Consider the following 27931-nt stretch of genomic DNA (forward strand, 5'->3'; position numbering starts at 1 on the left):
AAAATACAGGGATTTCCCCCCACCTAATTCAGGGGATCAGAAAAGGTTTGGGAAGAGGTAACAGTTGATTTGAATGTTAAAAAAAATAGGTAGATTTTCGCAAGAATTAATACATATAAAATAATGCAGAACAATGAACTATGAAAGATGCAGTAAGAGCACGGTAAACTGACACCATGTAGTGGAAAGGCTAGCCTTGGGGTAGCTTACTGAGCGATGTTCGCTTATTTTCTAGGCAGTAGGGGGGGTACAACCTAGATTAATTTGCTCAACAGTTTCGATGATCAGAAAGGAAATTCTATGTTCAAAGAGCAGTCTAACAAATGATGACTTGAAAGCAGTTATTTAATCTTCCCTGTACCTTTCCTAGGACTTTACCTGTATTTTTCTGTTGGAAATGTTTAAGTGAAATAAAATATATTTAATGATTTGTACTACAGGTGGTTACTTTGTTAATCAGTTGACTCAACCTAGAAAATCTAAATTATTTATGTAAAATTACTATAATATTTTAAAAACTCATTTAATTTATATCCTTTACACTTTAAGTGAGAAAGGTAATGGTTTCGATCTGTATTATAACCTATGGAGAAAAAATAAGGCCAAGCACATCTGTCCGCACATTTATTAGTATTAATAACTTTCTTATCCTTAATAATCATATAATTATAATTGTATTAATGTACATTGTACATCATTATATCGATACAGAAATCTCAAGCATAAGGTCCTAATTCAGAATTTAGAGGGAGAAATTATAAAAACAGATGCCCAGGGGCCAAGCAGATAACACAAATGAAGGAAGCTGGCCGGCTTGGTTTCGCGACATCTTAGGTTATATGTTCTTTTGACCCAACACACTTTATCTGCATATTCAACTCCTAAGAATATTCTTTCACTTCCACAAAGAAATAGATTCTTTGTTTTTCTCTTTCTAAAATATTTGGTCCTCCGCGTTTATATTTTGATAGAGACATACCACCTTTCACTTTACTAGAAGAGAACAGGAGCACCAGTCCAATTCTGCTTGTCCCCTGATGACTGGCATCAGTGGTGGATGCTGACAAGTTAGAGACCTGATGTCTATCAAAGGGGGAGTGACTGCCACTTTGGCCGAGTGTGGCCAAGTTCCTGTTTTTCAGGAGAAACTGGAAATCTGGACTTTTATGTGAAATCACCTGCTTTTTAAAATATCGGCAAATAATTCAAGTGTCCTAAAAACAACTTGCAGGCCAAATCAAATATTTTCGAGGTTGAATACAGTTTGTAACTCTCAGTTTGCAACTGCCGGTCTGCACCAGGAAGTGCTGAATACATTTAGAAATATTTTTGGGGCGCCTGGGTGGCTCAGTTAGTTAAGTGTCTAAGTGTCTGACTTCAGCTCAGGTCATGATCTCACGGTTTGTGGGTTCAAGCCTCATGTTGGGCTCTATGCTGACAGCTCAGAACCTGGAGCCTGTTTGGATTCTGTGTCTCCTCCTCTTTCTCTATCCCTCCCCCACTCCCACTCTGTCTCTCTCTCTCTCTCTGTCTCTCTCTCTCTCTCTCTCTCAAAAATAAATAAACATTAAAAAAAAATAAAAACTATTTTCCTAAATTCTTCTAAAGAACTTGTAGAAAGTGTGATATGATTTATACCTACAAATAGTGCCCTTTAATAACTATAAAATTTCTAACATTTTTCTGTGAAGATATTTTAATTCCACAAATGCTTATTATTAGGCCCATGCTAGGTCCTAGATTATGTCAAATTGTATAAAATAGACATCCTCTCTTATCCTTAATATAAAATATGTTGGAGCTATCATTATGTGGGGTGGATTTTTTAAAAATAAAATTGTTTTCTAAAAATCTAGTTTTAGGGGCACCTGGGTGGCTCAATCGGTTGAGTGTCTGACTTCAGCTCAGGTCATGATCTCGCAGTTTGTGGGTTTAAGACCAACATCGGGCTCTGTGCTGACAGCTTAGAGCCTAGAGCCTGCTTCAGGTTCTGTGTCTCCCTCTCTCGCTGCCCCTCCCCTGCTCAGTCTCTGTCTCTCTCTTTCTCAATAATAAAACATTAAAAAAAACTAGTTTTAAAATGAAAAGTAATATTTATCCCTAATTCATTTGTAATAGAAAATCTTGGTGAAGTAATTTGTGAAGGTTATTTGTAAAAAATAAACCATATAATGTGATCATGTAGAATGTCTCTGCAGAATTGAAGTTGCCAACTGAACTCTTTCCTATCTCGGAACTTCTGTGTACCCTGTCTTATATAAAAACTGAACATCCCACAGATCAAGAGTTTGAGGAATTGAGGAGCACCCCCCCCCTTTTTTTAAAGTTTATTTATTTTGAGAAAAAGTGTGCAAGCTTGGGGTGGGGGGGGCAGAAAGAAAGGGAGAGAGAACCCCAAGCAGGCTCTGTGTTAGCACAGAGCCGGATGTGGGGCTTGATTTCAGGAACCTGAGATCATGACATGAGCCAAGATAAAGGGTCAGATGCTTAACCAGCTAAGCTACCCAGGCACCCCAGGGAACACTCATTTAAAAAGGAATGGAGAAAGGAAGAAAACGATGTATGTCTAATTTCATCTTACTTAAGAATTACCATCAGACATGCAATATTATTCACTCTCATGGAAAACCAAAACAGACAAATTTAAGCTGCTTTTAAAGGGAGCCATGAAATGTTAAATGTGTTTCCAGATTTTGTTGTCCTGTTTGGTGAGAAAGGGTATGATTACCACAAAAATGTTACTTGTTTTTCATTACCACAAAAATGTTACTTGTTTTTCAAGGCTGTTTAATCTACACAAGTCATGAACAGATATATCAATGTGCTTTTTCATCAATATATATATTTTTTAGCTTAAGTTTTTTATTTTAATTCCCAGTATAGTTAGCATACAGTGTTGTATTAGTTTCAGGTGTACAATATAGCGATTGAACGGTTCTATACATTACTCTGCTCATCATATCACCAATATATTTTTTTAACACTAGCTTGCTTCAGCTCCCTCCAGACTGCAACACTGATTTTAAGACTAATAGATCATGAAATAGGTTTTTCATTTTTCTGTTTTTAAAAGTAACCTCACAATGTTATAGTCATGTCCCATTTTTGTAAAATTGTGTGCTCTATATACTTGTAATTTTCCCTTTTTGCCATTAATCATCTGTGCCCCAAACTATATAAACATTGTTTGCTTGCTGCATTACACGACCTATCAAATATTAGTGAAAATTATTTTCTTTAGTGGCCTCTCTTCTGTTGATTTTGAGCACAGTTATTAAAGTATGTAATGAGGTCATCTTTTTCATTTAGATTAGACAAGTTTCTGAAACTACACCCAACTCTACTACATTTTATAGTCCATAAAGTCAACAGTCCAGAATGTCTTCTGAAATTCTTACATTTATTCATTTATATACTTAAAACAACCCCCCCAACCCTCCTTGCTGCTTTGAAAGACATGATACTATAGTGCCACCATGTGGCCTTTTTAAATTATAGTCTTTTTTTTTTTTTTTTTTTTTTTTTCTGGAGGGACACAGGAGGCGGGGGCGGGGGGGGGGGGTAAATTACAGTCTTACAACAAGCTACATTTGGGGGTTCCTAGGTGGTTCAGTTGGTTAAGCATCTGACTCCAGCTCAGGTCATGACCTCACAGTTTGTGACTTTGAGCCCCGCATCAGGCTCTGTGCTGATAGCTCAGAGCCTGGAGCCTGCTTCAGATTCTGTGTCTCCCTCTCTCTTTGCCCCTCCCCACTCACACTCTCTGTCTCTCTGAAAAACAAACATTTGAAAAAAAAAAAAACAAGCTACATTTTTGGGCTTTTTTGTCTTATTAGTATTTCGGTTATTTTTTAAAAATCACTGAAGGAGCATTTTTGAACAAAAAGAAATCTTCACTGTTTCCACCATTGATATGAAGACATCATTTCCGGATTTCATCTTCTTAGATTAACTTTGTTCAAAGTATCAGAATTCCATTGCACTGGGGATACACATTTACAGATTCCCAGTTAATTGATAGCTTGCCATACCTTTTTGAAAGCAGATATACACAGGAGTAGTAAGAGACTACTCAATGGTTATACCTTGTGCTGTGTTTAAAAGCAGTGTTTCTGAGCTGTTATGGTCATTTGACTTGCCTTTTCTTCAGAATGGAATTCCTGAAAGCCTGGTAGAGTTCATTTGAAGATGAACAGGTGCTTAATTTTTTTGATTTTGTTTATTTCCCACTGTATGTTGCCTCAACTAGGAACTAACAGAATGTCAACAGAGTTTGTTTGGTAAGGGGAAAAATGAGGTTTAGAACAATGAGATAAATGCCTGTTCCAAATGTAACCTTCAGGTATTTCATAATGTTTCTTATTAATGGCAGTTATTTTTTGGTGACTTTTAGAGAGTGAATTATGAAATTACTGACTTGAATATTTTAACGAATTCTTCATGTAATCATTATGTTTTTTGGCAGTTTCATATTTTTAGGAAGTTGTGTGCCAAATCTCAAGGAGTTTATTAAAATTTATCTAAGAAAAAATTCTGTCAAAAGCAAATCTCTATGGAAACATGCTGTTTGTTATTTTGGTGTCCTAAGTCTCAGTAGTTGTCACAGAACAGCCTTGGAAATTAGGGAAGTAAAGCAAAGTAGATTGCCTGACTGTAAAATTCATTATCAGAATACTATTAGCATTTCCTAAAGTTTAATTTTTATTTATAAGTTAAGTTAGCATGTAGATGAACTATGTGATGAGCTCATTAAGGTGAAATAGTTAATGGAATCCACCTGAAGAATAAGATTTATCAATTGTTAAGAATGAAAAAGTTTCTTAAGATTGCTTTATTCTTTCCATGCTTAACAAATACTCGACTTTGGTAAATTTAAGATAATATTTAAGATACTTTACTCCCATTTTTATATATCTCATCTTTTAATAATATTTAAGATACTTCCATTTTGATGTATCTCATTTTTTAACACTATAGCCTTCATTGAAAACAAAATCATCTTTTTAAATTCTTTTTTTTAATAGAAAAAGTTACGCCGATCACAGCATGCCCGAAAGGAAACAGAGTTCTTACGGCTCAAGAGGACCAGACTTGGCTTGGATGACTTTGAGTCTCTGAAAGTTATAGGAAGAGGAGCATTTGGAGAGGTTACTTCTTTTTTTTTTTTTTTTTTAATGTTTGTTTATTTTTGAGAGAGAGACAGAGTGCAAGCAGGGGAGGGGCAGAGAGAAAGGGAGACACAGAATCCAAAGCAGGCTCCAGGCTCTGAGCTGTCAGCACAGAGCCCAACACAAGATCATGACCTGAGCTGAAGTCGGATACTTAACTGACTAAGCCACCGAGGTGCCCCGAGATTACTTCTTTTCTAAAGGCACTGCTATTGAAAGTATCTGTCTTCATTCAGATAGTTTAAAATATATATTAAAATAGTTTAATATAGCAAAATAGTTTAATTTTAATGAAATTCCTAAAATATAAGCAGTGGCAAACTGCCACTGATCTCTTTAAAGAAACTTACCTTTTGCTCCTAAATCAATAGTAATGACCGTTTAACATTGATAGTATGATCAATTTTTACATTCTAGGTGCGGCTGGTTCAGAAGAAAGATACAGGCCATATCTATGCAATGAAGATATTGAGAAAAGCTGATATGCTTGAAAAAGAGCAGGTATGAGTTCTTTAACACATGTAACCAAAGGAGCACCACTGACTAGGTGTTAGAGTAAATGTAAATATTGGAATTTATAAAAAGGAATCTACACGTCTTACTATATATATAGTCCTATTAATTTTTTTGATAGCTTGTTTCATTGTTTCTCAATTCTCAAGAAAGTTAAAATTTCTTCCAAATTAAAATCTGAAAACGTCTTAGGGGCGCCTGGGTAGCTCAGTCGGTTGAGCATCCGACTTCGGCTCAGGTCATGATCTCATGGTTCGTGAGTTCGAGCCCCGCATCGGGCTTTGTGCTGACCGCTCGGAGCCCGGAGCCTGCTTCAGATTCTGTGTCCCCCTCTCTCTCCGCCCCACCCCTGCTTGTGCTCTGTCTCTCTCTGTCTTTCAAAAATGAATAAACATAAAAAAAATTTTTTTTTTAAATGCCTTAGTCTGTTTAGGCTGTCATAAGTGCCTAAAGTGCCACAGACTGGGTGGCTTAAACAACAGAAATTTATTTTCTCACAGTTCTGGAGGCCGAAAGCCCAAGATCAATGTCATGGCAGGGTTTGCTTTCTGGTGAGGCGCACTTACTGGCTTGCAGATAGCTTCCCACTAAGTGCCCTTGGTGTGTGCACAGAGAGAAAACGTGAGCTCTCTGGGGTCTTTTCGTATAAGGACACTATCCTCCCTCTCCCTCCATGACCTCACTTAACCTTAATTACTTCCTTAGAGGCCCCATCTCCAAATTCAGTCACCCTGGGGGTTAGGGCCTCACCACAGGAGTTTGGGGGGTTTGGGAGGGACACAAACAGTCAGTCCATAACAAAATACCTTCTTTTCTGACTTCAGTGAAAATAAACGACAGTTCTCAGCTTCCTTTATCCCTGTCACATTAGAAGCAAGACCGGTCTCCTGAGAGTTTGCTGATTTTACATATTTCCAAAATCTGTAACCCCTCTAATTTCATACTCCTGGACTCTCCATGTTTCCTGTGACTTTAACACGGTTTAAGGGTTGGTCATAAATCTGAAAACATCAATAATATTACTTTATGTATTCACCTCTGTCTAGTCTGGGTGGACACTCTGTAGAACCCTAAATTGATTCTATATACTAGGGAAGGACTCAACAATGGAGATATAGAGGGACGATAACACCTCTCTGTACTTAATTCTTTACTTCAGCCTTTTAGTGTCTGCCTAAAGCTTACTTACCAGTTCAGCTTTTTATTGAACAGGTTGAAGAAGAGGTTTAGTCAAAAAGACCAAAGTACATGTCATCATAGATTCTTTCGATTCTTCTTTGTTTGCTTCCACTTTCTTCTCAGTCAGGCAGCCATGGTGGAGGGAGCAGGACCTCCCAGTGGTGCACCACCGGCTGCTGGGGCGGGCCCACCAGCTCCTACCTTACAGATGAGGCTCCTGATGTTGACGTTGGCCACAGCCTTTGCCGACAAGCCTGGCCAGAAAGGTTCAACATCTATACCTGCTGCTTTAATGAGGGCATTGATCGTATCCTCCGTGACTGTCACTCATGGTCCTGCAGGATGAGGGCTGAGTAGGAGCAGGGGAGCCCCGAGACCGAGGCCATGGTGCAGATGAGTGCTATGTCTGGCCCGGTGCTAGTTTCTGGATGAACTGAGGGCCTCACCCCAGTGTGGCCTTAGCTTCCTCTGAAGGACTGAGCACCTTAGTGGCAGCTGAGGAAAGCCCCACCTGAAGCTTACTTGGCTATTACAGCAGTATACTATTGATTTTCATTTAAACATGGCCCTCTTGAATTTTCACTGCGTTCTTTCACTATTTCTAGTCCATGCACTCAACAAGTATTTATTGGGTGCCTGTGATGTGCCAGATGTGCCCATAATGTGCTCTAGGATCTGGGAATACAGTGGTTAACAGGACAAACCTGATCCTTGGTTTTTCTTTTCTTTTTTGATCCTTGTTTTTTTCTAGTAGTGGGGAGATAGGCAGACAGCTATTTCAAATAGGATTGAGAAAGATTATGACAAAAGTTTTAACAAAAGGGTAAATCAATGCAGATGACCTGGGTTTAGGAGGAAGAATTAGATCGGGGTTGTTTCTCTAAAGAGGGAATATTTGATGAAAGACTGAGTAATGAGAAAGAAGGACAGATAAAGTTCTGGTAGAACAAATATCTGCAAATGCAGAGGCCCTGAAGCAAGAATAGTCTTGTCCTGCTCAAAGAAGAGAAAGAAGCCACTGTGGCTACAATTCAGTGCAGGAAGAGTGGTGGGAGAGGTAGGCAGGGACAAGATTACGCAGGGATTTGAAGGCCAAGGCAGAGCGTTTGGGTTTTATTCTAAATGCGAGGGGAGGACACTTTTGTTTGAACAGAGGAGTGGCATTGATGTTTTACAAAGATGAATCAATCCCTTTGCTTGCTGACAGAAGAAACAAGAGTTGAAGCGGAGAAACCAGTAAGAGACTGTGTGGCACCTCCAGCCAGAATGTGATTGTGGCTTATCCTGGGGCTGCAGCAGTGAAGCTGAAGAAAAGTCTGATAGATTAAGTGTATGTTTTAGTGGAAGAGTCCGCAGGATTTTCTGTGATGTCCTCTATATTAGGGGATGAGAGGAGGGGTAAGGGTAGTGAGGAAAAAATAGAAGAAGCAGGATCATACCTAGAGTTTCACTTAGAAACGGGGTACATGATGGTGTCATTTCTGATTTAGAAAAGAATGAAAAAAGAACAGGTTTGGAGATCAGGGGAATGAAGAGTTCTCTTTTGTGGCATATTAAGTTTGAGCTGCCTGTTAGATCTCCAAGAAGAGGTATTGAGTTGACAGTTGGCTAGAATACAGAGAGAAGTTTGACTAGAAATATCCTTTGGAAGCCACCAATATATTGATCATATTTAAAGTAATTGGACAAGATGAAATTTCCTAGAAAACAAATCTGGATAGAGAAAGAAAGGGGGACTGGATCCAAGCCCTAGAGAACAATAGGCAGAAGAGAGACCAGCAAAGGGGACCAACAGGGAACATCTTATCAGGCAGGGGAGACTGGGAGAGCATGGTGTCATGGAAGCCAAGAGAAGAAAGTGTTTAAAGGAGGAGGTGAGTGGCCAACTATGTTGAATGCTGCAGAGAGAGTACAAGGAGGAAGACAAGCCAGTGGATGTCCCAATATGGAGATTAATAGCTCAGCAAAGACATTCCCAGTGGATTGGGGGGCAGAAGCCCGGCTGAAATAGTGTAACAGAAAGCAAAAAGGAAGCAAGACGTGGAGAATGTGAGCACAGATAAATCTTTCATGTGAAGCAGAACAAAGAACAGATTTGTAAAGTGGGATTTAGGGTAAAGAGGATTTTTTTTCTTTTTAAGACAGAAGTGTTTGATGCTGATTGGAAGAATCCATTAGAAAGAAAATTGAAGATGCAGGAGAGAGCAGATAATTATAGGAATACATTGGTACATTGGCAGACAGAAGAGTTGATCTTTGGTAGGAGTAGACATGTACCTATCCACTAAAACAGGAAGGAGAGGCAGAGAAAGTGGGAACGAATGCAGGTGGTTGATTTAGTAGTGCCAAGTGCCAAGTTCCTGCCTGAGTGTAAATAAGTGAGGCCATCATGTCTTAGTGGATAGCTAGCTGAAGGTGTAAGGAGAGAGAATTTGTGAAATAGTCACAACTATTGATTTGAATGGTGTGAAAGCAGGCTTGCTAGGGAAATACAGTTGAATACCCATTGAGATCGGCAGTCAGGAATGTAAAGTGAAACCAGTTAGCATAGTTGGGTAACTTTTCTGTAGTAATACTTAGTTGCTCTGGGGTAGGTACAGAATAGACAGAAATTTGAGTTTAATTAGGGTTGATGTTCTCCCAGGCAAATACAATGGAGGAAGAAGATGAGGGAGTTTAAAGCATTTGTAAGAGTGATCCTAATGATGGAATCTAGGCTGGATAGAAAAAGAAATGAGATTGTGAGGAGACTAATAGAGAAAAAGTGGTAGAGTCCATGGAAGGGAGATTGAAGTACAAGAATAAGAGATCTGGAAGGATAAAAGGTGGAGATCAGAAAGAGAGTTCCTTGGGGCACCTGGGTGGCTCAGCTGGTTAAGTGTCCAACTCTTGACTTCGGCTCAGGTGATGATCTCACAGTTCCTGGAATTGAGCCCCATGTTGGGCTCTGCACTGACAGTGCAGAGCCTGCTTGGGATTCTCTCCCTCTCTCTCTGCCTCCCCCTCACTTTCACATGCACTCTCTCGCTCTCACTGTCTCTCACACTCTCTCAAAATAAATAAATAAACATTGAAAAAAGGGAGGGGGCTCCTGGGTGGCTCATTTGGTTAAGCCTCCAACTCCGGCTCATGGTTTGGTTCCTGAGGTCAAGCCCCACATCAGGCTCTTTGCTGCCAGCACAGAGTCTTCTTCAGATCCTCTGTCCCTCTCCCTTCCTTGCCCCTCCCCCCTGTGCCCTCTCTCTCTCTCAAAAAGAAATAGAAAATAAACATTAAAAAAAAAAGGTCCTCGGAATTGAGATTTTAGAGGGGATACATTTACTGTAATGAGAAGGTTACCATGGGTGGTTGACCAACATGCAGTGGTGGAAGAGATCAGTGAGGATGAGGAAGAAGTCAATAGATAGGGTAGCTGATGGTTCATCCTTATGGATGTTGAAATCTATCCATGAGTGGAAAAGATGGAAAGGAAGTTGGTGAGCCATGAGCTGAAGTCATGAATGAGAGGGATTGACTGTGAGTTCTATAAATGATAGCTGTGCGGATAGATGATGGCTGATGGAATTTTACAACATGCACTTCAAAAGAGTTGCAGAGAAGGAAAGTGTCACAGTGGTTCAGATGCAGCATGAAAATGAGCAGGAAACCTATCGCCTCACCAAGTAAGATGTGAAAGAAAAGCAGGCCATTCCTGAGATCTCCTTGTGCAGGAAGACAGAACTCTCAGCAGACAGCCTAGTTTCAGTCAGGATAACAAGGTGATAGGAACCATCCAGAGGTGAGATGATAGGGGACTTTTTTGAAGATAGACTGATTCTAGAGGGAAGAGGTATGGAACTCAAGGAAGGTTGAAGTACTGAATTGTATTAAAGAATTACAGATAATGATGAGAATAAAGGTCTGGGTCAAGATGTAGAGCCTCAGAGACAAAGAGATTAACAGGATATAACTAAGCCATATGGGATTAGTCCTGGGTAAGGTTTTGGAGGAAGGACAAAAGGAGCAGTTCAGTCTTTAGGTACTAACCACATGTGGCTACCAAGCACTTAAGTATAGCTAGTCTGAATTGAGATGTGCTGTAAATAGAAAATACATACCAAAATTTGAAGATTCTGCACAAAAAAAACTCAATAATTTTTTATATTGATTATGTACTGAAATGATAACATTTTGGATACATGGAGTTACATGAACTATATTATTAAAACTAATTTCCCCTGGGGTGCTTGGGTGGCTCAGTCAGTTAAGATTCCGACTTCAGCTCAGGTCATGATCTCACTGTCTGTGAGTTCAAGCCCCATGTCAGGCTCTGTGCTGACAGCTCAGAGCCTGGAGCCTGCTTTGGATTCTGTGTCTCCCTCTCTCTTCCCCTTCCCCACTTGTGCTCTGTTTCTCTCTCTCTCTCTCTTTTTTTTTTTTTTTAATTATTTTTTTTTCAACGTTTATTTATTTTTGGGACACAGAGAGACAGAGCATGAACGGGGGAGGGGCAGAGAGAGAGGGAGACACAGAATCGGAAACAGGCTCCAGGCTCTGAGCCATCAGCCCAGAGCCTGACGTGGGGCTCGAACTCACGGACCGCGAGATCGTGACCTGGCTGAAGTCGGACACTTAAACGACTGCGCCACCCAGGCGCCCCCCTCTCTCTCTCTTAAAAAAGTAAAGACATTAAAAAAAAATTTTTTTTTTTAATAAAGAAAAATAATTTCCCGTTTCTTTTTTACTTTTTATGTGGCCACTAGAAATCTTTAAATTATATATGTGGCTTGCAGTATATTTCTATTGGATAGCACCAATCTTGAATATTTTGCCAGAGATTGAAGAGCTTCTGACCATTTTTCATTCCTATGCAGGGAAAATCCCATGGGAGCCCAAACATTGAGTCTATTTTGCATTGTGTTATTGTTTCCCCCCCCACCTATAAATTAATCTGCCTTTGCCACCACTGAATTTCATTTTAGAAAACCTTTTCCCACTCAATTCTAAAGGGTCATTACTTTAAGTTTTTATTACATTTACTTTGATACTAACCAGTCCACAAAATTTAGTAGCACATTATCTCCCTGATATTGTGGTACCAGATTACTATGTGTGATAACTTCCTATTTGAAAACAGGACCATTTTGAAAACATCCTGTAATCTGACTTGAAAGCATTTAAAAATAATAAAGCCAAGTTTATGATGTAGTTTTTCCTGACAGCACCATAGATGCAGCATCAAAGATTTGAGGTTTTTCCTTTACTAACCCAGAAATGCTTTGTAAAAGGCAATGGGTAAGAATTTTGATACCATTTTTCACTTTATGAAACATAATCCAGAGAGGTTCTAAGGGTTTTTGATGCCAGAAAACAGGTTCTTAGTTTTCAACTGTTGTTCCTATGCTTTGCCCTCAGAGCATTTATTGCACCAGGTAATAAACACAGTAATCCCAAATATGACATTTTAAGCAGATCATATTTCATTATCATGAAAAGATTTATGAAATCTGGGTTCTCATGTGCTTTGGGCCAGAATTCATAATAATGCACAATGGGAATAGCAAAAGGATAAAATCAAATATTATTGTTGATCTTTGAAAAGAATGTATAAATATATTAATACAAAAGCATCTGAAAATTGATTATACCAACCCAACAAATTACCGTTTATAAAATTTTTCAGACTATAAAATGTTCACATAGAAGTGTCCCTAGTAATTGTGTGTCTGACAAGTCAGTAGCAAAACCCCCAAAGTTTACACTAATTTGCTGTATATCATGTTTATAGATATTCTAGAGGTTTTCTAATTAACAAAATAACATAAAGTTATTATAGTTAGCAAAATCATACAAAATTATTATAAATGTGTCTACTTGTTACAAAAAAAATGGCCAAACATTTAACCACCACAAAACGCCCTTTCTTTGACCAATAACAGTTAAAACTAGTTTGCTGAGGACCATGACTTTGTCATACCAATCTGTAAAGCATTGCTTACTACTTTTAACTTGTAAAAGTCAGGCCAGGGCCTGAAATGTGTATGACAAAGCCAAGATCCTTGGCAAATGGGGATTCTGGTTGGAAAGTTTTTGGACTAATCATTTTTCTACCTCAGAGGCCTCAGCTTCCTGTAATGAACTTGTGGATTCCACTTTTCCAGGCCTAAAGATAAAACCTAAAATAAACTGTTTCTGGAGGTTCTCCGTATGTAATGAGATTATGAACATGCGTATATATTTCAAATCTTTTCTACAACTCCTCCTTCCCTTCACAACCATTAAGGAACTGGATGGATAATTGTAAGAGGTGAACTGGAAAAATGTATGATGTGTTGCAATTATTTTTTCAAAATACATTCATCTAGGTGGCCCATATCCGAGCAGAGAGAGATATTTTGGTAGAAGCAGATGGTGCCTGGGTGGTGAAGATGTTTTACAGTTTTCAAGATAAGAGGAACCTTTATCTGATCATGGAATTTCTCCCCGGAGGTAAAAGCAAACATGATACCAATGACAGACTGACGCAAGCACATCTTTATATGTAATTATTATCCTGTCGATTAGGTTTGCTGTTACATTCCTAGCTGTGAGATTTTACAAAGGCAGTCATGGTTTTCCTCTAGTTCCTCCCATAATCTAATTTTTACCACAAATCAGATTATTTTGAAGGAATGATAAACCTTTTTAAATTTTACATACTACCATTTTATATACTACCATTCTGGGTTTACAGTATATAATTAGTTAGATTGTTACAAGTCTAGAGTTAAGAACAATAAAGTCACTAAGGAAAAAGACCAGGGCGCCTGGGTGGCTGAGTCGGTTGGGCGTCTGACTCTTGATTTCCGCTCAGGTCGTGATCTCATGGTTTGAAGCTTGAGCCCAGCGTCAGGCTCCACACTGTCAGCCTGCTTGGGATTCTCTCTCTCCTCTCTCTGCCCCTCCTTTGCTTGTGCTCTCTCTCTTAAAATAAAGAAAATAAACTAAAACAAAAAAAAAAAAAAAAAAGAAAGAAAGAAAAAGACAAACAACCCAAAACCCAATGGGCAAATGATAGACAATATACAGAAGGGAAACTCAGGCTAGTCTATAAATATATAGGAAAGTATTCAACTCTGCTCATATTAGGGAAATGCAAATTAAAACAAGAATGAGATACCATTTCACACTCATCTGATTAGTAAAAACATTAAAAGTCTGATGAGGCTGTGGGAGAAACTGGCCTCTCTTCCACGTAAATTAATCTCTAACTCTTCTGGAGAGCAGTTTGTAGATACCAGTGAAGTGAAAAGTGCATGTGTCCTACAATCCGGCAATTCTACAACCAGTGTATTCCCTGGAGATTCTCCCTGACATGTGCACAACAGATTTATGAAAGATGTTCGTTGCAGCATTGTTGTGACAGTGAAAAACTGCACACAAAATAAATGACCATTAGTAGACTGAATAAATAAAATATGGCATGATTAGGTGATGAATTATTTTACAGTTGTTAAAAGTCAGGAGCTCTATTCGTTTCAATAAGAAAATGTCGGAAACAGTGGAGTAATAAAGCCAGCTGTGGAATTACATGTACCATTTATGTAATTAAAAAATATGTAAAAGGCTGTAAATTCATACATCAATATATATTTCATATATATATATATATATATATATATATGAAAACATATTTTAAAAATAAGCTAGAAGGTTACCCACCAAACCAAATCCATGATCATGCTTACTCAACAAAAAGGGAAAGGGGAATAAAACGGGATATGGAGGATGAAGAACACTTCCACATGTTTGTTGTTGTTTTTTAAAAGACTTGAACTATCATGAAAAATATTAACAGTTGTCATTTCTGAATTGTAAATTCACTATTGTTTGTTCTTTGTCCCCTTTTAAAGAAAAAATTCCTGGAAAATAAAAGAGTGTCTTTTAGTGGGATGATGTTCTATTTTTGCTGGACTGAAGAGCGCTGAATATATTTGGAACTTCAATTTGAAAGAATACATCCCATTTCTGGCGTGCTTACTCTGATTCATTTTCATAGTTCAGCATATTATCCTATTCTGGATGTTGAGTGGAGGATATCACTTCATGATCATCTCTGCTCTGATTTGACTTCACATACTTTCTACCTTAAAATCATTAGATGTCGCGAAACTTTTGCTAATGCAATGTAACTTTTTTTACTTGGCCCTAGAAACGGTTGGAGATATACTGGGTGGGTCATAAAATGTGAAAATCAGGCATAGGTTGTAGAGATGCGGAGAAAGCTTGAGGTGTTTCTAATACATGATACTTATTTTTCTTTATTTAGGTGACATGATGACATTGCTAATGAAAAAAGATACCTTGACAGAAGAGGAAACACAGTTCTACATTTCAGAGACTGTTCTGGCAATAGATGCAATCCACCAGTTGGGTTTCATCCATCGGGATATTAAACCAGACAACCTTTTATTGGATGCCAAGGCATGTGAATAAACTGGTGAAATATTGGGTTGCTGATTATTTTGTGGAGTAATAGAGCTGATTTTGTGATTGGAGGAAATGGGCAATTACAATTTATGTCATCACTCAACTGTGTGATGTCATAGAATGATGTAATAGGACAGGACTCCGGAGTGAAATGACATCAAGGGAGTATGGCTATCTTTATCTTCTAACATTTTCTACTTTTAAAAATAATCATCGTCAAATATTTTTAATTTTACATATCACCTATATGAATTTTAAGCTAAGAATGTTTATAATGATTGCATTTAAAAGAAAAATTTATAATAAGGCTTTGTTTCAAAATTAATATAATCTTGATTTTACTAGTTATTTTTTTTTTAGGGTCATGTAAAATTATCTGATTTTGGTTTATGCACGGGATTAAAGAAAGCTCATAGGACTGAATTCTACAGAAACCTTACACACAACCCGCCAAGTGACTTCTGTAAGTTTGATTTTTTTTTTTGTTTCAGGTTAACATAGTGTAGCTGGTTGTTAAGAACTAAAACTTCTCTCTCTCCCCTCACTCCTTAAACCAATGTATTTTACTTGTATATGTTTGAATTTTTTTTTTTGGTAGAGTTTTTCCCTCATGATTACAATTCTCTCTTGTTGACATTAGCATTTCAGAACATGAACTCAAAGAGGAAAGCAGAAACATGGAAGAAGAACAGGAGACAACTGGTAAGTCAGACATGTCTTTAAGAAAGGTTGCCCTAGTCCTCAAATTTCACTGGGGTTTCGCTGGATCATTTTCTATCTTCACAATGATTAGTACTTACTTTGTAGCAATGATAGAGCTTCTTCTGGAATCACGTAGTTCTCTTAGTTTCTCTGTAGCATTGCCTTGCCCGTAAAGTGACTGTTAATTTTAACTCTGTGATTTAACTTTATTTTATGGCTCATATCTCTTGTTAAGTCATCTGTTTACTAGTAATTAGCACTTTATATAAAACTCACTTACATGAGTATGATTGTAGTGAATGCCTTGTGTTTTCCATTTTTCATACTTGTTCTGAAATAACATATCAATTAGCATAAGTAAGGTGATTGTATGTCTCTAAGAACTTCTTTATAGATAAAGTAAATAGGAAGTTTGGCATGTTAACAGTATTGCAGTAAAGCAGATAAAATTAGAGAGCAGACTTTACTACAGATAAACTCCATTACTTTTTTTAATGGAAGTGGGATAAAACTGTGTTTACCCAAACTATTTCTCCTTTATTACTTAGCAAATATAAGAATTGTTTGTGCCCTTTCCTCTTTCCCTTTATGGTATTAACTAGGTCCATAAACATTCTCAGGGTTAGGAATGTGCCTTTTGACTTTGTTTTCCTGATTTCTTATATAATGCCTGCCCATATAGACACTCTGTAAATATTTGTTAAATTCAACCAAATGATGACAGGGAAACTAATTCAGTATTTTCTCTGAGTATTGGGTAAGGCAAATAGACTGAAAGGTCTGATACCCTCTCAAACCAATAAAATGACCTGTGTATGATTGAGCTCATTCTATCATTGGCCCACGTAGTTAATTGCAAGTTTTCTGTGTTTGTAAAAGCATTTCAGTGTTTTTAAAAGCTTAAAAAAAATTTTTTTTTTTTTAATATTTGGAGCTGTGAATTAATCACAAAAACTTCCTTCTACTTTTAAATGTGCCGCTTTCAGATCAGATTTTACAACTGAGAGAAGAATTGCAGTATTTCCTACTTTTAAGGGGAAAAATGAATAGTGCTTAAAAATATGGTGGGAATTCTACTTACAGAGCGTTCACAGGTGATTACTCCTGTACATGTTTTATAATTCTCGTGGCCATCATCATGACTTCTATCAATGTTTATTTACCAAGGGAGAAGTAGAGGGGACTCTTAGTATTTGGGGCAGGAAATTCTTTAAATCCTGTATCCTACCATCCCATCCCCTCCCCAACCCTTCTCCGCTGCCCCCTTCCAACTAAATGCCAGTCAGCACCCCCATCAGGTCATTGGAATGATGAAATCTGCTGTTTCAAATAGTCCCTAGCATACTGCCCTTAGTTGAGAACTACTGCCTTAAAGAAATTGTCTTTGTAACATTTTATATGAATTAAGAATGAAATGCCCTGGAATTAGGTTTATAATGAAAAGACTGGATGTTTTATATATGTAGCTGGTTGCACTTTACAAAGCACACTCCGTTTCTTGTTTTGTTCTCCTATCCGTGGAGTTAGGACAGGTATTATTACTCCCATTTTCTATAAGCAGAAGCTGAGGCTCAGACAGGTTGAATAACTTGCTTGAGAACACATCAGCAGTGAGTGGGGAACCCAGGCCCACTGGGCTCAACCTCCTATTCTTTTTGAAGTGGATTTTAACCTTAAAAATAATTACTTTACCAGCAAAAATGGATTATTTGAGAATAACAGAGAATTGCATTTTGAGACATAAGCTATGGCGAAACCATTGGCCAGTCCAGCAAAGAAAAGGAATGGTATTTTAAGAGAAGGACGAGGATTTGGAAGGGGTTGTTTTGAGCAAAAGTCCATTGGAGAAGAGCAAGAGTTCAAGGTGGTGAAGGTTTCTCCTTGGCGGAGTTGCAGGGCAAGTTTTCTCATAGGAGGTGTAGTATGCATCTTCACTGTTAGGGCTGTGATTGAGGATTCTTGCCCTGTTGATGATTCTTCTGATGGGATCTGTAATTGACAGTGGGTAGTATAGCTCCCCCTTCTAGTATCCCAAGTCTGCTTTAGTGAGCTCTCCCTTTACTAATTTCCACAGGATTTATGGCTAAATACATAAATAACTTCATTGAGCTTCTTGGGAGGGCAGAAATCATATCTTAAATAACATATTATCTGGCTTGGTTCCTATCCCTAAGCTTTCTACATGATAAACATGCAAAACAAGTATTAAATGAAAAATTAACTTCTGTATATATTGCTTTTTCCAGTAGTGAGCCATTCTCAGATCTTCCAAAAAATATTTAAGTATGCTGGTTTGACAAGCTCTTCCTTTGCAGGCATATTCCACAGTTGGGACACCAGATTACATTGCTCCAGAAGTATTTATGCAAACTGGTTACAACAAATTGTGTGACTGGTGGTCTTTGGGAGTGATTATGTATGAAATGCTAATAGGTATGTTTTATCATCTGCTTATGTACATACTGTATAAATTTCTGTGAGTGCCCCTGATTAAACATACTGCTGATATCATGGGCTAAAATATCTGAACTCTTTTAAACCAATTTTTGACATCCCCCAATGTTAAATACACGATAAATACCAGTGAGCTCTATAGGGATTCAGGAAGAGGGTATGTAACCAGAATTCCCCTGTATCAAAATTATATCTGCATGGCCTTTCAGGTAAAGGGGGCAGTGCTTTAAATCCTTTATTTTATTGCCTTTATGAGCAATTTGATTACAAATTGATGAATGGGGACGTTTTTTACTATTGAATAGAGCACTTAGGACTGTTGTGTTTCTTGTGGCACATATGTAGTGGGTATAGAATATTTGATAATGAAAGCTGATAAAACTTTTGTTTTCTCTGATATGTAGGATATCCACCTTTCTGCTCTGAAACTCCTCAAGAAACATATAGAAAAGTGATGAACTGGAAAGAAACTTTGGTATTTCCTCCAGAGGTTCCTATATCTGAGAAAGCCAAGGACTTAATTCTTAGGTTAGTGGTTAATTCCCTAGAGGAGTTTGTCATATTTTAAATCATCACAGGGACCTAAAAGATTAAATCCCATTTTACTTTTGTGGGAAGAAAAGGATCACTGTTGATCTATACAGTCAAAGAGATCAATAAAGAAACGGTGTTTTTTTTAAAACTGCAAACAATTAAAAGGAAGCATGCAGCAAAAACAGAGTTAAGACGGAAGGGGGTGGGGTGCCTGGGTGGCTCAGTAGGTTAACTTGGTTTTGGCTCAGGTCATGGTTGAGCCCTGAGTTGAGCTCTACGCTGAGAGCATGGATCCTGCTGGGGATTCTCTCTCCCTCTCTCTCTCTCTCTCTCTCTGCCCCTCCCAGTACGTGCTCATTCCCTCTCTCAAAATAAATAAATAAACTTAAAAAAAAAAAAAAAAGGAGGGAAGAAGGCTTGTATTGTTTCAAAGGTCACTCCTGTTGGAATGCAATGACGCTATCTCATTAAAGAGAAAAGGGGAAGAAAATTGCTACTTTATATCATGAGTCTATGTAGGAAATTGTTTCTAAGCAAAGGATTTCATTCTGTTTCTCAACTAAGATGAAGTATTTGGTACTGTTGTGAATGGCTGCAAGGAATATAAATTGGGACAACCTATGACAACAGCTAATTGACAGCATATTATAAAAAAAAAAATCTTTAAACTGTATATGAGCTTTGACCCAGTAATTCTAAGAATTTTGCTTGTGCAGATGATGTGTGTAAAGATTTAGGTAGAATATGTTTATCATGATAGGTTTTTAGTAATGAAAACTTGAAAACCATCGAAGTATTCAATAATAGTGGACCGGCTACATAGAGTGTAATATTTCTATATGCAAATTTTAGAAAACGAAGTTAAAAAAGAATAATAGTTTTGGGAAGTTTTCTCAATATATTAAATGAAAATATATAGCCTTAAAACAGCGACTACTATACTAACATATTTTAAAAATCGTAATAAAAGACTAAAAGGAAATGGTTTCACACTGTTTACAGTAAGTAAGTTATCTCTGTACGGTGCAATTACAGAGGATTTCTATTTTCTCCCACATTTCCCACAATAAACAGCTAACTTCAGTAAGCCGAGAAGAAAGATAAGTGTTTGAAAAAAATGCAAATAGAGTACTTCAGATGTAATTTGCATATCATCATTTCTCTGTTGCCATTTTCTAGATTTTGTATTGATTCTGAAAACAGAATTGGAAATAGTGGAGTTGAAGAAATAAAAGGTCATCCTTTTTTTGAAGGTGTAGACTGGGGGCACATCAGGTATGTTCATAGGCTGTGAGTGGGAGAGGTCTAAGTAAAAACGGGTTTTGGTTTTGTTTTGTTTTGTTTTGTTTGTTTGTTTTTTGTTTTTTGTTTTTTTTTGTTCTTTTTACTGGATTTAGCAATCAATTTGTCTTTGGTTCTACTAGATTAAATACAAGAGGTAACACGGTTATAATGTTGTTAAATCAGTGTTTTCTGGATTATATGGGGTGAGACTATACTGATAGCTAAATGACTCATTTTAGCTAATGTCCACTTTAAGGGGAAAACCACATATTGTGCATCTGTTTCAACTTTTGTATTCAGAGTTACGTGATACAGGCTGATGTTAGCACAACAGAGACGTGTTTATATTTCACACTACAACCCCTCATTTTTGTCCTATTACATCACACTGTATACTGTACCTCTCTCTAATATACCATTTTCTTCATGAAGTTATAAGAAGATTCAGTGCCTTTTTTAAACATTGTGGGCAAAAGTGAAATGAAACAAGTAACTTGTAAGAATTTGCTTGTAGTAGGGGCATCTGGATGGCTCAGTCGGTTAAGTGTCCCACTTCGGCTCAGGTCATGATCTCACCATTGGTGGGTTCGAGACCCGTGTCGGGCTCTGTGCTGACAGCTCAGAGCCTGGAGCCTGTTTCGGATTCTGTGTCTCCCTCTCTTTGCCCCTCCCCAACTTGTGCTCGCTCTCTCTCTCTCTCTCTCTCTCTCTCTCTCTCTCTCTCAAAAATAAACAAACGTTAAAAAAAAAAAAAAGAATTTGCTTGAAGTTGTTCATTGTGAGCATTGGTCTTTATTCAATTAATGGCCAAACCACCTTCAGTAGTTCTGGACTGTTCTCCACACAGTGACAATTTAAGAACATAAATCCGATCGTGCTGTTCTCTTCCTTCCCTTTGCACTTAGAATAAAATTCAGGATCCTTAACTGCTTTCAGGACCGCGGAGTGTGGCTCTTTCCTCATCTGTAGCAGTGGCATCTAGTGTGGTGTTTCCCACTCCTCCCACCTCAGGGCTTTGTCAGTTGCACTTCATTCTACTGAAATGCTCTTCTCTCTGCCCCGTTCCTGTCGCTACTCCTGCCCTGCCTGGCCAGCTCCTTTTCATCTCTCAAGACAGCTTCTGTGTCACTTCAGGCAGATCTTCGCTGGAACTCCTACAATGTGCTAGGCATAATAACTGTAGTAATAACTAGTGTTTTTTGATCACTTATTGTATGTCCAGCACTATTCTAAGTACTTTTGTGCTCTTTTAATCTTTTTTTTTTTTTAATATAATTTATTGTCAAGTTGGATAACATACAGTGTGTAAAGTGTGTTCTTGGTTCTGGGGTAGATTCCCATGATTCATCACTTACAGACAACACCCGGTGCTCATCCCAAAAAGTGCCCTCCTCAGTGCCCATCACCCATTTTCCCCGCCTCCCCCACCCCCCCATAACCCTGGGTTCTCTGTATTTAAGAGTCTCTTATGGTTTGCCTCCCTCCCTCTCTGTTTATAACTATTTTGTCTCCCTTCCCTTCCCCCATGGTCTTCTGTTAAGTTTCTCAAGTTCCACATATGAGTGAAAACATATGATATCTGTCTTTCTCTAACTGACTTATTTTACTTAGCATAATACCCTCCGGTTCCATCCACATTGCTGCAAATGGCAGGATTTCATTCTTTCTCATTGGCAAGTAGTATTCCATTGTATATATAAACCACATCTTCTTTATTCATTCATCAGTTGATGGACATTTAGGTTCTTTCCATACTTTGGCTACTGTTGAAAGTGCTGCTATAAACATTGGGGTACAAGTGCCCCTATGCATCAGCACTCCTGTATCCCTTGGGTAAATTCCTAGTAGTGCTGTTGCTTGGTCGTAGGGTAGTTCTATTTTTAATTTTTTGAGGAACCTCCACTCTGTTTTCCGGAGCAGCTGCACCAGTTTGCATTCCCACCAACAGTGCAGGAGGGTTCCTGTTTCTCCACATCCTCGCCAGCGTCTGTTGTTTTCTGAGTTGTTAATTTTTGTGCACTTTTAATCTTATCCTCATAGTAAATCTTATAAAATAGGTACTATTATTATCGTGTCTATTTTACAAAAGAGGAAACTAAGGCATGGAGAGGTAATTTGCCTTCAGTGCCACAGGTAATAAATAATCTAGCAAGAATTTCCTAACCAGAGTTGGACCAAGGTAGTTTGATTTAGGAGTCCTGGTTCTTCTTCTTCACTGCTGTGCCGCATTATTCTGTACCTACCTCATCTCACTGAACAGAAGTAGGATTCTCCCCTTTTTACAGTTGGAAGGACACTTAGAGACCACTAGTCCAATCTCTTACCTTGACAGTAAGGAAATAGTTGTAGAGCAGGGACTTGTCTGTCTAAGGTCATGCAGCTGGTTAATGACAAGAGATTAGGACACCAAAATCTATGGTTCTTTTCACTAAACTAATATAAATTTATTAATTTGCCACATTAACTATAAATAACTTGGAATGATTCTGGGAAAAATACATTTTTACATAACAGGCCTTGTTAACTTAGCACCTAATACATCCAGTCAAGTGTTTGTTGAAAAAAATAGAAGCAATAGAAATGGATAGCTTCATTTAACTATTTCTGTACTTAAACATTTTTATCATGATAAGGCATTTTCATGACTAATTTTTTTTAACCTGATGTCCTTGATTCCCTTAAAATTTATATGGTTTTGGATTTAGATTTCATCACACACGTCTGGTCCTTTGACCTTATGAGCCTCTTAATTTCCCAGAAGTGCTTCTTTTTCCCCAAATATCTTTTTTTTAAAGTAATCTTTACACCCAGTGTGGGGCTCGAACTCATGACCCCAAGATCAAGAGTCACATGCTCCACTGACTGAGCCAGCCAGGTGCCCCCCTCTACACATGACTTTTAATGTATGGATCCTCTACTAGAAGATTTCTATTTCTGAATTACTTAGATAGAATCCAGTACCCACAATGTCCAGCATACTTTATACAATTATAAAATCATTTGGACAAAATCTCTTCTGTTCCAACTTTCCCTTTCTTTACCTCTTATTTTTCCACTTAAATAAAAAAAACAGCATGAGAAAGTCTGGGTACAAAGAAATGAAACTCCAAGTAAATGGTAATGTTTTAATAAAATACCATACTCAACGATGAAATCCACTTAACAGTGTTCAAGACCACGATAAATTTCCTTGGCTCTTCTGATGGCTACAGAATAGCATGCAGAATTTACAAGTAGAGTTATTTTTTTGAAAATCAAGAGTTCAGGAAAATTTACCATGCTACTTGATACTTTTTTATAGGGAAAGGCCAGCAGCAATCCCTATAGAAATCAAAAGCATTGATGATACTTCAAATTTTGATGACTTTCCTGAATCTGATATTTTACAGCCAGGTAAGATACTGTAACACAACTAACACTGATAACAGTTGATGAAGATGCTGCCATTTTCACTAATGAAATTCCTTTGCTCTTGGTTAATTTTCCTATCTTTCTAGTGCCAAACACCACAGAACCGGACTACAAATCCAAAGACTGGGTTTTTCTCAATTATACCTATAAAAGGTTTGAAGGGTTGACTCAGCGTGGCTCTATCCCCACCTACATGAAAGCGGGGAAATTATGAACGCAGATCACATTCGCCCACAACCAAGAGAACTCAGGTAGCTGCATCACCAGGCTTGCTTGGCGTAGATAACAAGACACTGAAATACTCCCGGACAGTGGTGCTTCTGAGCACAAGAGGAAATTCTACAGGATTAGGATTTCTGAGACTACTACAGGAATTGGTTGGCAGTGCCAGCTGGCTTTTTTTTTTTTAATATTTTATTATTTTTGTTAACTTTATTATATGAAGGTACTGGAATAAAAGAAACGTACATCCCTCTGTAACTGCACTGCCTACATGCGTATTAAGGTCCATTCTGCCTGTGTGTGCTGTGGCTTTTGTACTGTAACACCTCTAATCGATTCAGGAGAAACATATCATTCAAAGCAGCGTAGGCTAACCTGTAGGTAGCACCGCAGTATCGCTGTTCTACTGCAAATCTTATGGGTCTAGATAATCACAAAAAAAAAAGCCATCTTCCATAGTTGGTGTTCGAATACTTGCCCTATTGGTTTGGACATATGTAGAATGAATATATCTGAAGACAATTTCTGTAATGGTCTTAAGAAATTTTAGAAAGGAAATACACTGGTTCTTTAAAAAAATAGACTTTATCATCATGTTATTTCACAAACTCCACAGTTGGGAGTGACAGGTTTGTAAGAAGGAGGAAGTTTAACACCTTCACTCAAGCACTCCACTAATATATTTACTTTGCATTCAGAAATACTGATGACCTTTATATACGTAGTCTGTATATTCATAGGGAGATGTACTGTATTATATGAAATGTAAAGTTGCTTTTCTTGTGACAAAAGGACTTCTTTTTTAACAAGAGGACATGGCATTATTTTGATTTGATTATGGTGAGTTGAATTTAAGAAACGACCATGAAGGCTGCTTGTAGAACTGGTGTATTTTTATTAAACTATTTTTTTAAATGTCAATCTTCTGATCATGTAAATGGACTTACGAAGAACAGAGACCTATTTACTTTGGTTTTCTAGAAAGTTGTTACATATCATGGCCGGTTAACTTTTATTTCTTTTGGTGAAAAATTTTTCCTTTGATAGTACTTGTATTATTGTGCCATTATTTTCTTACACTCCAAATGTACCAAAGATCCTGAACAGAGTGGATGTTCACCACCGAGTAGATTTTCCTTTCCTATGGGAATGCCATATTCGGACACGACAGATCTTTGATAGAGGTCAAGCTTATTCAAGGGCAATATTGTTCATGTTCAGCTACATCACTGTGGTTAACGTAAGTGAAATTAAGGAAGTAAACACAGGTGGGGCGGAGGGCGGGTTGTGAGGAGAGGATGGGGGGATGCCTTCAGCATCAAATTCTTCAGCTATTTCCCTAAGAATGAAATAATCTTTTCTAGCTCAATGCTTTAATTCTAAAATGACTCTCTGAGGTTTTGGTTTCAAAAGTACTAGTTGAGGAGCAACATTTTATCAAAGAATGACCTAACATTTGTCTTAACTGTTAATTGATAAGTTTTTTTTTTTAAAGATATAGCAATTACAACCATTACAAATTACCTGTGATCAAAATCTAAAATGATGACTTATTTGTAGGTGTGTTCTTCTTGATGGGGAAGCACTGTATAGCATCATTACGTACATCTACAGAAGCTTTTATAAATGTTGCTGCGAGGTAGCTCCACAGTGTTTCAGCAGGGCCATCCTGGGGTTTGGGTTTTGTTTTTTTTTTCCTCCACCTAGTCTCTCTCTTTCCTTCTTCCTTCCTCCCTCCCTCCCTTCCTTCCTTCCTTCCTTCCTTCCTTCCTTCCTTCCTTCCTTCCTTCCTTCCTTCTTTCCTAGTATTTGTTTGGTACTTACTATGTGTTCATCTAATAGTTCATCTCCATTTTTCTTGTTTGGATGATGTGGCTGAGTAGGAGAAAACTATTACAATTCTAGGGTTATCTCAATTTGACCAACTCTGGTCAAATTATATTATAACCACATCTGATTTTTAAAACTCTGTAACTTCTCACTTTTATAAGATTTTCTCACCCCACCTCATCCCCCCCCCCTTTTTTGTTTTTTACAGACTGTTTTGCTAGTGTGATAGTGAATGAGTAAGATAGGAGGAAATTACATCACTCTCTAGTTGTAATATAGTAGCTATTTCAGTATAGAAAAGTGTCATTAATTCAAGTTGACAGAGAGAGAGAGCTGAAGTTTACTATTTAATCGAGTAAGAGTAGAGCATTTTGGTTTCTATCTCCCTCATTTTTCTTAGCAGTAAGAACTTGGAAATAGTTATGATTTCTTGGCAGTGGAAGGGCAGTTCTGGAAAGTTTACTTTGTTTAGAGTCTCATTATTCCCTGGAGTTGACAGAGTGATTCACAATCTTTGGGGTTTCCTCCTTGTCAAAAGCATTTCTTAAGTGCCTATCTAAAAGCAATTAAAGACTGTGTCTGCCCTTTGGAAGCTAAGAATTTGATTCATGATGCAAATTAGCTAGATAATTTGCAAAGTACCCCTCAGATTGAAGTTTCTCTATTATACACTTAACCATATTTCAGGTGAACCATTTAATTTAAATGACAAACCCAATCTAATCAACTGGGCATAATGACATTTTCTTTAAATTAGACTCTATTTTGAATTAAAGAGTTTTATTATAAACTGTGTTTTTGGTTTTTCTAAGTATATAGAAAGCTTGTATAATTCAGATTTATTGATTTCCTGATTTAATGTAGACTTTGACTTTTTTATTAAAAAAAAACCTTTGTATTAAAGCAAGTTATGTTATTTTTCTTCTATGCTTTTCTTATGAACATAGCTTTAAGTCTTTAAATTCATTGGAGCATAGTGGTATCTGAAAACAAGGAATTTCTTATCAATCAACCTTTTCTGAATGGAATATATAGCCGATTTAATAAGCTATTAGTTGAATGGAAAATAACATGTGGAATACTCAAAACTTTTTTGGTTGCTAAGGCTTAAGATAGGGTATCATTTATTTCCATAATAGAATACTCTTTCTGTTTTTAAAAATCTATGTATCTTCGTGTAAATCTGTGAATTTAAATTAAGTTCATTTATTTTTGGTGTTTTATTGTAGACAACCATGAAACAATCAAGCAGTATCTACCGGTTAGAAGAACTGGTGATTTTTCTTTGGATGATCTATAAATTAATGAGTTGAGATTTGAATCAGCAGAGAGACCCCCCAGCATCTAAACACATTCTCTCTGAGTTGTTAAGGTCCAGAACATTCAGAACAACTGTTTTTCTATAACCATGACTATTTCCTCTTGTCTTTATTTCACATTTATTTTCTCCTTAGAAGTGCACTTATTTCTGAAAAGTTTTAATGAAACAAACACTTAGAACAAACGTAAACACAAAACACTTGGGACTACTAGATATATTTTAGATTTGTATGAAAAAATGTGAGGGCATATTGCTACTTTAAGAAGAAATTGAAGTAATAAAAATAGATCTTAGTTATTTTTTAAAAGCAATATAAATTATTCAGCATTTGTCTTGAAAAATAATCATTGGGCTCTCAAGTTCTGTGTTTAGATACTGAGTTTCAAAAAAATGTTTTGGTGGCATCAGGCCTTTTTCATTGAAGGTAAGAAAAGAATAAAAACTATGTTTATAATATTTCTATTGATGAGGTGTTTTGGTTTTATTTTCAAGTTTTGAGACAGGTGTTATTCAAAATTCAAGAAACTATTTTGTAAATATGTGTAACTTTTCCACTTAAATATCACATCGAGAACAAAATGAATATTTGAAGTTTCAACTGTGTTGTATTTGAACAATCAAAGTAGTTGTACAGGTTTGTATACAACTACCCCACCTAGCCAAAATCAGTTTGCAAGCAGACTTGAAATTGAAAATGCCTCAAAATTAAATTTAAAATGTCTCAAAATAGCATGGAAACTAGTGATGTAAGTAGCCCAAGTACCCTAACTGTGCTCCTTCCTGACTTACATCATTCAATAATGCTGTTGTGAAGACAAAACAATGAAATAACTGAATGTGAAAATTTGGACATTGGAGCAAACTT

The 27931-nt window shown here is 37.3% G+C and overlaps 1 protein-coding gene and 1 pseudogene across 2 annotated transcripts in view; one reads left to right on the forward strand and one right to left on the reverse strand.

Moving 5' to 3' along the window:
* Positions 1 to 27522, forward strand: part of STK38L (serine/threonine kinase 38 like) — an 85397-nt gene extending 57875 nt beyond the window's left edge. For both annotated transcript variants that reach the window (XM_023256873.2, XM_023256872.2), the window contains 11 exons: positions 5025 to 5147; positions 5586 to 5669; positions 13205 to 13328; positions 15148 to 15302; positions 15669 to 15771; positions 15949 to 16010; positions 18326 to 18443; positions 18869 to 18992; positions 20178 to 20273; positions 23584 to 23675; positions 23780 to 27522. In XM_023256873.2, the coding sequence (XP_023112641.2) occupies positions 5025 to 5147; positions 5586 to 5669; positions 13205 to 13328; positions 15148 to 15302; positions 15669 to 15771; positions 15949 to 16010; positions 18326 to 18443; positions 18869 to 18992; positions 20178 to 20273; positions 23584 to 23675; positions 23780 to 23907 (1209 nt within the window). In that variant the 3' untranslated portion in view covers positions 23908 to 27522. The remainder of the gene's footprint in view (positions 1 to 5024; positions 5148 to 5585; positions 5670 to 13204; positions 13329 to 15147; positions 15303 to 15668; positions 15772 to 15948; positions 16011 to 18325; positions 18444 to 18868; positions 18993 to 20177; positions 20274 to 23583; positions 23676 to 23779) is intronic.
* Positions 6846 to 7246, reverse strand: LOC123386559 (annotated as a pseudogene).
* Positions 27523 to 27931: the final 409 nt, after the last annotated feature.

Source organism: Felis catus, chromosome B4, assembly GCF_018350175.1.
Source record: "Felis catus isolate Fca126 chromosome B4, F.catus_Fca126_mat1.0, whole genome shotgun sequence".
Lineage (NCBI taxonomy): Eukaryota > Metazoa > Chordata > Mammalia > Carnivora > Felidae > Felis > Felis catus.